We start from the raw sequence: 13,923 nt of genomic DNA, 5'->3' as shown, positions 1-13,923 counted from the left end.
GTACAACACTGAGCTGGCAAATAGCTGCATGTTTTCCAACAACCAAACATAATCAGTAATGCTGAGCACTGGACTTTACTGTCACTGAATAAAATTTTTGTTACCACTTAAAGCTGTCCAATTCTTGAACATAACTCTTCATCAATTTTATTCATTACAGATAATATATATCTTCAAGCCCTTTGTAAATCATTTGCAGATTTCTGCTGTACAGTGCATGGTGAAGAGTACCACTTAACACTACAAGTCATTTCCTGTCCTGTTCCACCTGTAAATAAAGAGGGAGAAACTAGTACCTATAAGCCCCCATGTGAGTCCTAATTTTCCTCATCCCACCAATGTAGTACTTATGCAAAACTTATGTTGGTGGCAGTAGAATTGGTTTATAATTAGCCAGTTCCCTAAATTCCTGCAATATCAGCTCGTGAAAAGAGTGCCATCCTTCCTCCAAGAATTCCCATTTGAGTTCACAAAGCATCTCTGTAATACTTGCATGCTAATTGAACCTACCAGTAACAAATCTAGCCACATGCCACTAAACTGCTTCGATGTCTACTTTTAATCTGACCTGTTAGGGATCCCAAACACTCAACAATATTAAAGAAGGGTTACACTAGCATTCTATAATTGTCTCCTTTATAGATGAGTTACACGTTCCCAAAATTCTACCAGTGAAATGAAGTCACCATTTGCCTTCCCTTCCGCCAACTTGACTTGCTCATAACATTTAATATCGCTTTGGGATGTTATACTTAAATATTTGGTTGATGTGACTTTCAAGCTGAACACTACAGAAACATTAAACATTAAAAAACAGAAATGTTGTCCTTCAAAAAACACTAATGCCGTATGTGAACATTAAACGATTGCTTTCCCTTCTCATCCACATTGCCTTTCATTTTTCTGTATTTAGAGCAAGCTGCCGTTCATTGCAACAACTAGAAATTCTGTCTAAGTCACTTTGTATCCTCTGACAGTTGCTCAATGAAGATACCTTCCCCTACAACACTGTGTCAACAACAAAAAGCTACAAATTGTTGCTCACTTTGTTCATCAGATCACTTATGTAAATAGAGAATGAGAGGGATCCTACAACACTTCCTTGGGGCACATGTAATGATACCCTTTTCTCTGATGAACCCTCACCAACAAGGACAGCATGCTGGGTTCTGGTACTTATGATGTCTTAGAGCCGCTCACATATCTGCGAACCCAGTCCATATCCTCAGACCTTTGTACTGCGGAATTGTGTCACTTTCCAAAAATCTATGAATGTGGAATCTGCTTGTTGCCCTCCATCCATGTTTTATGGGATATCATGTGAGAAAAGGAAAAGCTCAGTTTTGCACAAGTTATGCTGTCTAAACCTGTTCTTAATTGTGGACAGAAGGTTTCTGTATCACTGAAATTTATTATATTCAAACCTTGAATGTGTTCAAGAATTCTACAGCAAACTGATGTTAAGGATATTGGTCTGTAATTATGTGCGTGTTTACCTGAACATAAGATGAGGTTTTTTCCCAAATTTGTCATTCAAAAAATACAGTGTTATATTCACGAAGTAAACTATTGCTGCAGAGGTCAACATTTTTCATTGCTTACCGGTAGTAGTGTATATAGGGATAGTCTTATATTTGTAGGGGTTGTCTTACATTTAGGGATGAAGCTTTTGCTTTTGAGGTCATGTGCAGATCGAATATGAAGTACTCAGAAGTGCTGGGCTCTGCAAATAATACTCATGTTCCAACAGGTTCAAGATTTCCCTATGTGCTGAAGTGTTATGTGACACGGACTGGCGAGCCACCAACCCAAGAGATATGTGAGAAACTATGAGCTAGCCACTACAATAGTCTATTACTCTGATTAAAATTTGACGATTTTATGAAACACTAGACGAAATAGAATTAAATTCTATCATCTTACAAACTTTTGTTGTATATGATGGTTTTGCAATAAACCTCATACATGTTTGGATACCATGCACAAGCATGTTAATGCTGCTTCTTAAGTAAAGGTATCATTAAAAAACAGAAATGTTGTCCTTCAAAAAACAGTAGTTGATCCAGAACCCAGACAAATATTTTATTTAGTTATGAGAGACTCAAATGATTTACTAAGTGGATTGCAAATGAGAAATTAGGTCACTGTTCACGTATTAGAGTAGCAGTTAAAAGTGTTACCATCTTTAATCATCTTTAGAACATGATGGTGACACTCAGTTGAAGCAAAAATGAAAATTAATCTAGTACAAAGTATCTAAATTAAACAATGGAAACCACAGGTAGGAAAATCAACAATGTAGAAAAATACAGGTTGCTATGTACCCTAAAGAAGACACCTCAGGTTGCTGACTGGCACAATTAAAAGACACTTACATAAAGCTTTCGGCCACAGCCTTCATCAGTAAAGCAGAGACACACACAATTCACACACGCAAGCAAGCACACCTCATGCACACGAGTGCCAACTCCAGATTCTTAGGCCGGAATGCAACTCTATCAAGTGGGATGCAAGCAGCAATGTGGAGGGAGCGGGGAAAGGTAGTAGGTAGTAGTGTACAGGTGGGGTGAGAGATAAATGCTGTCTGGCGGTGTGCAGGGACTAGACTGCCAGCAGGTGCAGCATCAGGAGGTTGTGGGGCAGGGAGGTGGGGAAAAAGGAGCAAAAAAAAAGAGGAGCAGGGGAAAATGGATGGATGCATCAGCAGAGGGCTGCAAATAAATAGGGTGGGAGATGAGAATGGGGAGGAGATGATAGGACAGAGGAGGTGGAAACTGTTTGGTGGAGCATATGGGGACATAGGCTGAGGCTGGGATACATATAGGAGAATAACGTGTGGTAAGGATAACTCCCACCTTCACAGTTCAGAAAAGATGGTAGTGGGGGGAAGGATGCAGATGGCTCATGTAGTGAAGGAGCCATTGAAATCAAGTGTGTAATACTCAGCTGCATGTCGTGCCGCAGGGATGTCTACTTTGCTCTTGGCCACAGTTTGGCAGTGTCCATTCATCCTGGCAGGCAGCTGGTTGGTAGTCATACCAGTATATAGAGCTGTGCAATTATTGCAGCAGAGCTGGTAAATGAAATGGCTTCTTTCCCATGTGGCTTGGCCCCTGATGGGGTAGGATAAACCTGTGACAGGACTGGAATAGGAAGTGCCGGGTGGATGGATTGGGCAGATTTTGCATCTGTGTCTTCCACAGGGATAAGATACTTGTGGCGAGTGGTTTGGATTGTAAGTGTCTTAGGGATGGACCAGGATGTTGTGTAGATTGAGTGGGCAATGGAACACCAGTTTAAGAGGGGCGGGAAATATCTCTGGTACAATGTCGCTCATTTGAGGGCATGGTTGTAAGTAATCAAAGCCTTAGCATACAATGTAGTTTAGTTCTTCCTGTCCATCGTGGTACTGGATAATGAAGGGGGCGCTCCTTCGTGCTGGTTCTTGGGGTGGTGGGAGGATTGGGGATGTGAGGGGAATTGGCATGGGAGATCTATTTGCGAACTATGACTGGAGCTGGTGTCTCTCTGTGAAGGCCTTGGTGAGACCACCAGCATACTGAGTAAGTGAGCTATTGTCACTGCAGATACACCATTCCAGGTTGCTAGGCTGTATGGGAGGTATTTATTAGTGTAAAAGGGATGGTAACTCTCAAAATGGATGTCCTTTTGGTGGTTTGTGGATTTAATGTGGACAGAAGTACAGATGGAACTATCAGAGAGGAGGAGGTCTACATCTAGAAATGTGGCATGATAGGTTGAGAAGGACCAAATTAAGTGAATGGGAGAGAAAATGTTGAGGTTATGAAGATAGGTTGTCTTGGCCTTGAGTCCAGATCTTGAAGATATCATCATTGAACCTGAACCAGACTAGGGGTTTGGTGTTTTGGGAGGCTACAAAGGCCTCCTCTAGGTGATCCAGAAAAACGTTGGCACAGGAGGATGCTTGCAGGTGCTCATGGTTGTGCCGCAGATTTTTTTTGTATACTTTCCCTTCAAATGAGACGTGGTAGTGGGTTAGGATAAAGTTAGTAAAGTATATGAGAAATGAGGTAGTGGCTTTGGAGTCTGAAGGACGTTGGAGAAGATAGTTTTCAACAGCGGTAAGGGAAGTTGATGTATGGGGAGGTGGCATCAACGGTGACGAGTAGGGAACCAGGAGGTAAAGGGTTGGGGATAGAGGCTTTAAGCAGGGATTGGAGTTTGTGTTGGACTTCTAAATACTTGAAGCCTTACGTTCTTCTCAGAACATCTCACCTGAATCCACTTTCCTCCTCACCTGCATGACACCCAACTTCTACATGCTTCTCAAAATCCACAAACCTAACAATCCTTAATGTCACATTATGGCTGGTTATTGTTTCCCTGTTGAAAGAATTTCGTTCCTCATTGATAAACACCTCCAACTAGCTGCCTGTAATCAGTCCTCCCACATCAAAGGCACCAAAAACTTCCTTCACCTTGCTAACCTACAACTTCTTTTCACATGAAGAGTAGGTAGATAAACAAATCCAGGAGGAGGCCTTTGAAGCCTCCCAAAACACAAAACCCCTAGTCTGTTTCAGGTTCATTGATAATATTTTTGTGATCTGGACCTTGGGCCAAGACACCCTATCTTCATTTCTTCACAACCTCAACACCTTCTCTCCCATCCACTTCTTGTGATCCTCCTCAACCCAGTGTGCCACCTACCCAGATGTTGACCTCCTTCTCTGTGATGCCTCCATCTGCACCTCTGTCCACATTAAACCAACCAACCACCAACAGTACCTGCATTTTGACAGCTGTCATCCATTTCACACCAAAAAATCCCTTCCATACAGGCTGGCTCTTCAGGGATGGTGTGTCTGCAGTGACAAAAACTCCCTTGCTCAGTATGCTAAGGACCTCATCAAGGCCACCTTCACGGACAGGAACTATCCCCTATACATAGTCTGTGAACAGATCTCGCATGCCATTTACCATCACACCCCCAAACATCCCACCACCCCAACAAGAACAAGCTACAAAAGATTGTCCCCTTCATCATCCAATACCACCCTGGGCAGGAACAATTGAACCTCGTATTCATTGCCAGTGCTTTGATTATCTATCATCATGCCCTGAAATGAGGGGCATCCTACCCAAGATACTTCTCACGCCTCCTAATGTGATTGTTCCATTACGCACCCAACCTGCACAACATCCTGGTCCATCCCTAAGCCAGTTTGAGTCCAAATCCCTCGTTACAAGTATCATATCCCTGTTGAAGACCCAGGTGCAAAATATGCCCAATCCACACACCTAGCACTTCCTATTCCTGTCCTGTCACAGGTTTATCCTACCCCTTCAGGGGCCAGGACACATGGTAAAGAAGCCATGTCATTTACCAGCTCTGCTGCAGTCATTGCACAGCTTTTTATGTTGGCATGACTATCACCCAGCTGTTCACCAGGACGAACGGTCACTGCCAAACTGTGGCCAAGAGCAAAATAGACCACCCCACGGCACAACATGCAGCTGAACATAACACACTTGATTTCAATTGCTGGTTCACTAGCCGAGCCATCTGGATCCTCCCCTCCACTTCCAACTTTTCTGAACTGTGCAGATGGGAGTTATCCTTACAACACATTTTCCAGTAAACCTCCCTGTGGCCCACAATGCAGTTGAAAATATCACACTTGATTTCAATGGCTGCTTCGCTACTTGAGCCATTTGGCTCCTGCCCTTCACAACCAGCTATACTGAACGGTGCAGATGGGAGTTATTCTTACAACGCATTATCTGTTCCTGTAATTACCCCAGCCTCAACCTATGTCCCCACGCATTCTGCCCAACAGTTTCCACCCAATCTGTCCTATCATCTCCTCCTCATCTTCCACCCTGTTTATTTGCAGCCCTCAGCCAATGCATCTGCCTGTCTTTTCCTGCTCCTCTCTTCTTCATTGCTCCTTTTTTCCTCACCTTCCTGCCCCACAACCTCCTCACACTGCACCTTTTTGGCAGTGTACTCCCTGTACACTCCACCAGACAGCATTTGTCTCTCTTCCCACCCATCACTACAACCCCTTCCCGTTCTTCGCCCCCTCCAAATTGCTGTTTGCATCCCACATGATTGTTGCATCCCAGCCTGAGATGCTGGAGTTGGTGGTTGTGTGTGTGTGTGTGTGTGTGAAGTGTGCTTGCTCATGTGTGTGAATGGTGTGTTTGTGTATCTCATTTGACTGATAAAGGCTGTGGCCGAAACTGTCCTTTAAATTGTGCCTTCTGCAACTTGAGGTGTCTTCTTTATGATAAGTAGCAATCTGTCTTTTCTACAGTGTTGATACTACGCCGACTGTAATTGTTATCATGAGAATAGCAGCAAGACGCATCATGGAGATAGTACTGATAGGTGTCACAAGATCTCGGGATGAGCAAAAGTTTGAAAATGGGACTGAATTTTATTTATGTGTTAATCGGTGTTGTTGCATATAACCTGCACACTAGAATATATGGCAATCTGCTTTTTACAGCTGTTCAAGCTCAGCACTACTGAGGACTTAGAAGGGGAACAGCGAAACCAGCTTGGTCGTGAGCTGGGACGATTGTGGGGAGGAGAGCAGTGAGCGAGCAACAAATGTTGTCACGTTACCAACCATGGGAATGGCAATCTGTACCACTTACTTTGGCTTTTTATGAACGCCCACCACATTTAAACTGCAGTTTGCCTGAATCCGTTTGTAATCCGAACCAAACTGACTTTAAAATTAGAAAAATACTCATCAATAGCATTCATTTCTGCGGGAAATGGCAAAAGTTTAGATAGGGGCCAGTGGTGTACTTAAATGTTTCTTACTGCAATGTTGCTGATGCTCGCCGTGACATATGATGGGAATGAAAGGAATTGTGTCAGCTGTTTCTACACAGCCAATGAAAGAGTGACGGGCAGGGAATATGAATGGAAGCAAGAGACATTGTAATATTCTCATGGCTGTATGGGAGTGAAATCCAATACATATTTGGAAAAAAAAGAAAAAAAGGAGTGTCCTCAGGTAGCATCATAATGACAATCTCAAAAATAGCAACATATTCAGAAGAAACACCCAAGTTCTTGTGACAACCAAGGTATAAATTTCACAGTTGTGCTATTAGGATGATGATTAAAAATAGTGATACCACAAATCTCAGGGGTAGTAAGCAAAAACAGTTAGAAAAGAAAATGGTCTGAAAATTAAAATAAACCATTTATTTTGGTTTATTTTATTTCTCTTAGTATTATCAAAATGAAGACAATCAATGAATGACATAAGTTTAGAATATGTATAACATTCCTCCTGTGTGAATAATTTCTTAAGCATGAAATTTAAACTTTATTCTGACAATAATTATGAAATTATCATTTATTGGCTTTCACTACCTTAACTCTTCTCTCCCCTCGAATGGTTGTTGTGGAAAATAAGTTGTAGGCTTTCCATACTGTGACACTACGCCAGCAGTAGCAGCAGCAGCAGCAGCAGTGATAGTCAGTTGCTCCTGATGAAGACAATGGTGGTGATAGTTGGAAGTTTAAGATTTGGTGCATCAAGGAAACAGAATGATTTATATAAGCTAGCTAAAAAGTTCATGTAATTGTAGTGTAATTATGCCTAGTGCAGATTACTGTTTATCAATGAGTAGTCCATTCTAGTGAAATTTTATGATACCTTCTTTTACCCATCTGCCTGTTAAACAATATTTTAATGCAATCCATAGAAGAGTACATTTCATTTTTTAATTGATTACATGAAATTCTACATGAAAAATTGTAATGAAAGGAAATTGTTCATAACTTTCTGTTTACTGTTATGTAATAAAATCACTAATGTGCTTAAAATCTATAAGAATGGCACTCTAATGGTTTTTGTGTTGTCTTCTGTCTAGAGATGCTGGTGAAGTATCCTCAGTCCATCATAGTCGTGAGTAGTACTTTTATAATTTTATGTATTTGTTGTTAATTCCTATTTATTCAAGTTCTGAAAAGAGTTTTGATGAGTTGTAGTAATACTATAGACTGATCTTAAGCTGCACAATGCCTGTCTCACAAGGAAATCAATTTCTACTGAGTTTTTAAAGTGAAGCACCGATTCTTTTTTGTATTTGTAAAGTTTGATAGTTATAAAGTGAAGAATTAAAAACTATAGTTTTCCTGGAACTTGACAACATAATTTTCAAGACGTGAACTCATAGTAATTAATGGTCATGATATTAATAGAAGTGATGTATTTGAAAGTTTTGTATTGTATTTGAAAGATTTGTAAAATGACTGTGTAAATAAGTGACCATTACATTCTTTGCTGCACTATATTTAGATTGTCCATTAGCATAAAAAGGTTTGGAGAACATCATCTACTCTCTATTAATAGTTACTCTTGCTAAAGAAAATCAGAGTTTTTGGATTTTGGTACTACAAATATGCATCATTATTGAGAAATAAGTCTTCATACTTGGATGTTTCATTATTTTACTTCCACATGCTATCAGCATAACTACATGTATCTGCATAGAATACTAATCCACTTTTCTAACAGACTTTCTTAAATTCCTCTAAAGTTTGGCTTTGTTAAGGGATTCTTTGTTGGACAAAGCCTTACGTGACTTCAAAAAAGAAGTTGTTAAACAGTAAAATTTTACCATTACTAGTTGCTATTCTGTTCAGCGAGGCCTTTGATTGTTTAGAATATCAAGCTCTTCTTGTAGAACATGTACGCTGTTGGAATTCTATCAGTGGCTTTCACATTACCACTAGTTGAGTATTTTACCAAATAATGGGAACACACCTTTGCAGCAGGTATTCACTTAGAAACATTATTAAATACTGCAGAATGATGTGTGAGTGCAGTTGATGCAGTCATGGTGCACGTGTGGTATGAGGATGTAGGGAGCTTTTTCTCCCTAAATTGCAAAATTGCATCTAAAACTCATCTTCTTCTTGTTTTACAATAAAGGCATCATGTGGAATGTAAACCTGGCAAACTAAGTGTCTCTAATGGTCATCTTTGTTCATGTAATTGTCATGTGGCTTCAATTTAAAATTGAATTATGTCTCACCAAGTATTTATCATCGTACTAACTCTCTTCATGAAGTTAAAAAACTAAGTAGATTCATTTTTTAGTAATTGTTTTGTGTACGAAACCATGTACTGGTGAGTCATGTAAGATTTAACACTCTATTTATTTTGTGAATTATTTCAGATATTGAAATGAGGTTTCCTGCAATTGATTGCATATAGCTATATTGAAGCTTTTTTTTTTTTACTGTATGCTTTTCATAACTGTGTTCAGTAGCTTTTGGAAAGGCAGTTGTAGTAATATAGTGCTTGTTAACATTGACGTTGAAACCTTTCACAAAAGAATCCAAGAAACATACTGAAATTGGAAAGCAAAGCTGCCAGAGTCAGCTGTTGTAGTGTAAAAATTGACAAACGGAGCTCTCAGGCTGGGCTCCACCATTAAACACAGTAAGACAGCTTACACTACTAAGATAAAACCTCATTTTCTATATGACATAGATACAGGATCAGCTTTGACGTCTTTTAGAAGAACAGGTAGAATGTTCTTAAGAAACTGTGTATACTTATTTCCATTTAACACCCCTGGGTTGAAGTAAGGTCTCACAATGGAATTTCATATGATGCAGCACCATATCTTTCCATTCCACAGTCATTGGTGTTATATCTGATTTTCAGCTGTCACCCAACAGTAGTGTGTGTTACATATGTTTACGATACTGTGTAAATGTTAGTTTATCGCTAAAGAGCACATTTTGGAAATGTGTAGTGTTGTCTCCCAGGTGCTGCAGAGCAAACTGACAAAATTCTGTGCCACATTCAAAATCGTGTCCTGATGCAGTGACAGATTATAAGCGTCGAATTTATGTCAATGGAACATGCAAATGATACTCATCTGGCTGATCTCACAGTACTTGGCAATACATGTTGTGCCACCTTGTGGATTGATAAGCATCATAGCCAGAGACGCTTCTTCATCTGCTCTGTCAGTTGCAGTCTTTGCCCTTTTTCTCTGTTTATTGTTGTAGCTACCTGTTTGACCCAATAATTTGTGCAAGTGCCAAGCGTGATGGGCAAGAGTTTCGACAGCGTGTCTTTGACATTTTCTGTATATAAATAGCATATCTAACTTCTCCTCATTGGTGTTTGTATCTGTGTGCAGGAATTGTTGGAGCAGAAATGATGTGCCTGTAGATGACACAGTTTCCGCTACATCTGCAGTGCAGACAAGTAAACAGTCAGAAGGCTTGAGACAATGACTTAGCTTGGCATGAGCATGTTTACAACACAATAGCTGATTCCAGCTACTTGCTTTTAAGCTTTACAATATTTCTCGGATTCTTTTGCAAAGAGTTTCAACCTCAAAATTTACAAGCAGTATATCACTGTAATCGATGTTTCAAGTGCTTTCGGATACATTTAAAAAAGTTTATTGTTATATTAAAAAAATATACTAACTTAAATATGTCAATCAACACAAGAATTAAGACTCCTTATCATATAAGAATTACATCCCCCTTAGTGTAAATTAATTGCTGAAAACTTGTTTTGATATCTGGAACCATTCATGAAATAAAAGAACGTTATGTCTTATGTGACTCACCATATATATCTACTTGTGGTTGATTTTGTAAGTACCATTTTAGCATTGGTTTCTGTGATTACTGTAAAGTTTTTCTCTTCTGTTAGATACATAACCTGTTTCTCTCTCGCCCCCTCAGAAATAGCATAGAAGTATTTTTTACTAAACATGTTACCCTAGGTGTGTGTACCTCAAATATAACAGTATACAGGGTGTATACGACCTGAGACAATCGGGAGATCCGGGAAAAAACGGGAATTTTTTCATCCGGGAGAAAACTGGCCAGTCTTCCTTTGGACAAGCAGTAGACACTGTAGAACAATACAGAAAGAGTATGGAAGGTTTTATTGCCTACGGTATACTGAAAACCCCTTTTAGCTTGATCATCCACTAGCAAACAGTCACTGGATCATATTTGATGAAACATCTGTTGTGGTTTGCATTAATGGCTTCTGCAACTGTGTAATTAAAGAAACAATCAAAATAAAAGTCACTGACAACACCCTGGCCCACAGCTCTCTGCTCTGTGGGATCCAGCGATCACAAGGGTGTGGCAGTTGCATTGAATGTGGAATCAATATATGTCCATATATGGTGATGCTGTGAGCAGCGGTGATGTAATGGCTGGCAGCTGGAGTCTGCAAAGTTGTACCAGCAGCCCAGCATCAGCCATTCCACTTGACAATGGTCAAGGAGTGCTTGATCAAAATCTTGATAGTGGCTGGAATCCTGAGAACATTTTATTCAATATTATTGCCACTAGACTCTGCTCTCTTATTGAGTAGCAATGAAAGAATATTATTTAACAACAAAAACAATCAATTATTGATAAAATTATTTAATTGGATAGATAAAAAATCTACTCACCAAGTGACAGCAGAACACACACACTGCAGCTCTGCACCGTATCCCCTTCCATATGCTATCGAACAATCAGTCTTTCCATCTCATCGCAAGTCTCCCCGGACCTGCAGTTCTGGGTGACTTTCCCAAAATCTACCCCTTTTCGTAGACCTCTCCAGTCTTCCCTTTCAACCATTCTGTCTGAAGAAGGAGCCACTGGCTCCGAAAGATTGCCAGTCACAACAGTCTTAATGTGTGTGTTCTGCCGCCACATGGTGAGTAGATTTTTTATCTATCCAATTAAATAATTTTAAAGAATATTATTTGAACTTTATCCAATTAGGCTCACTTAACTCTTCCTTTATGTTGGTTGAGAAGCAAGCAGCAGTCAAGAAGAGGTGGAATGCTAATTGTAGAGTGGGGAATGGGACCTCACAAAGATGAAGCAGTGAATGGGGTACTGGAGGATATAAAGCAGAGAACATAAATTATGTAACTTTCATATTATTCTTTTTCAGCACACACATTTCAAATACACAAATACATACAAACTTCTAGTGCTATGTATACCTTACGTGATTGGTGTTGAGGGCAAGGAGGCAGGCAGAGTGAGGGAGGGAAAGACAGTAAAAGGTTGCATATGCTGAAGATATGGATGACAAGAGGGCAGACCCTGTTCACTGAGTGTGAGAAGCCATGGATAATTTTACAAAGCATCAGAGGAAGAAGAAAAGTGGACAAGGGAAGAAAATGTGTTGTAGGCATGCATACACTATTCATGTACAGGACAGAATCATTCACAAAAACAGTACAAAAGTAGAGCAGTGCTGTTTTAGTACAGTCCTGGATGTGAAATAGCAAAGCCTATAGTCTTTGCTGGGTCCTTATATGATAGCTGGGTTGTCACAGCATTTGGCATGATTCTGGAGAAGAAGATAGGTGAGTCCAAAAGTTGCACACTGTGATTTAGAATGTTAATGTATAGGTGAAATTGTTAAGTGGACTTGTTAAAAAATGTGACAGAAAAAATAATGATATTTAAATTTGTGACTCACTCATATGCATTACATTAACAGAAGGCTAGCCTTCCCGTTGTGCTATTGTCACTTCCCTCTTCATCAGTGGTGGCACACTGCACTTGCATGAGAAAGATAAGTGAGTTGCAACTGTTCCCCATCGCTCTCTTTCCATATGGCATGACATCATTTGCTTTCAGTGAGTGACCATTCGCCAGTGTGACTAAGCAGGCAAGTGGCCCATTTCCCGTGGCTTAGGAAACTTGGTGACGAGTGATGTCACAGTGTAGCATCAGGCCTACAAAAGTTCATTGAACCTGTGCACACTGCAGCTCTGTGCCCTTTGCCGATCCATATGCTATCCTTGTAGCTATGCAAGCTGTATAGGTGGCCGTGGTAGCTCTGCAGCCATGTGACTAGCGCTAGTTTTGATGTTCTCGTAAAGATAAGTCATTTTATATTATAACAACATTTAGTTTAGTACTGATTACAAGGTAAATAGGTGTATTAGTGTACTTTTTAAGCATACTATTAAAGGTTTCATTTTTGTTTACATAATATAGCAGAAAATGTGGAGAGATCGTACAGTCTGGTTATAGCTGTACTTTCTGTTTACATTTTGCCGCAGCAGATCTATAGAATTTCATTTAATTGTTCTTTTCTTTCTCCAGCAATTTAACTGTAGCGTATACCCCATGAACCATGAACCTTGCCGTTGGTTGGGAGGCTTGCGTGCCTCAGCGATACAGATAGCCGTACCGTAGGTACAACCACAACGGAGGGGCATCTGTTGAGAGGCCAGACAAACGTGTGGTTCCTGAAGAGGGGCAGCAGCCTTTTCAGTAGTTGCAAGGGCAACAGTCTGGATGATTGACTGTTCTGGCCTTGTAACAAAAACCAAAATGGCCTTGCTATGCTGGTACTGCGAACGGCTGAAATCAAGAGGAAACTACGGCCGTAATTTTTCCCGAGGGCATGCAGCTTTACTGTATGATTAAATGATGATGGCGTCCTCTTAGGTAAAATATTCCGGAGGTAAAATAGTCCCCCATTCGGATCTCCCGGCGGGGACTACTCAAGAGGATGTCGTTATCAGGAGAAAGAAAACTGGCGTTCTACAGATCAGAGCGTGGAATGTCAGATCCCTTAATTGAGCAAGTAGGTTAGAAAATTTAAAAAGGGAAATGGATAGGTTAAAGTTAGATATAGTGGGAATTAGTGAAGTTCGGTGGCAGGAGGAACAAGACTTCTGGTCAGGTGACTACAGGGTTATAAACACAAAGTCAAATAGGGGTAATGCAGGAGTAGGTTTAATAATGAATAGGAAAATAGGAATGCGGGTAAGCTACTACAAACAGCATAGTGAACGCATTATTGTGGCCAAGATAGATACGAAGCCCACACCTATTACAGTAGTACAAGTTTATATGCCAACTAGCTCTGCAGATGACGAAGAAATTGAAGAAATGTA

The 13,923-nt window shown here is 40.2% G+C and overlaps 1 protein-coding gene across 1 annotated transcript in view; it reads left to right on the top strand.

Moving 5' to 3' along the window:
* The window catches only part of LOC126150512 (histone-lysine N-methyltransferase PRDM7-like), a 277,290-nt gene that overhangs the window by 128,083 nt on the left and 135,284 nt on the right, over positions 1 to 13,923 (top strand). Inside the window, exon 5 of the mRNA XM_049915881.1 lies at positions 7,885 to 7,919. Within this exon, the coding sequence (XP_049771838.1) occupies positions 7,885 to 7,919 (35 nt within the window). The remainder of the gene's footprint in view (positions 1 to 7,884; positions 7,920 to 13,923) is intronic.

The sequence above is a fragment of the Schistocerca cancellata genome, chromosome 2, assembly GCF_023864275.1.
Source record: "Schistocerca cancellata isolate TAMUIC-IGC-003103 chromosome 2, iqSchCanc2.1, whole genome shotgun sequence".
NCBI classification, from domain to species: domain Eukaryota; kingdom Metazoa; phylum Arthropoda; class Insecta; order Orthoptera; family Acrididae; genus Schistocerca; species Schistocerca cancellata.
The sequence above is the reverse complement of the archived record's forward strand: the minus strand, read 5'-3'. Positions and strand labels throughout refer to the sequence as shown.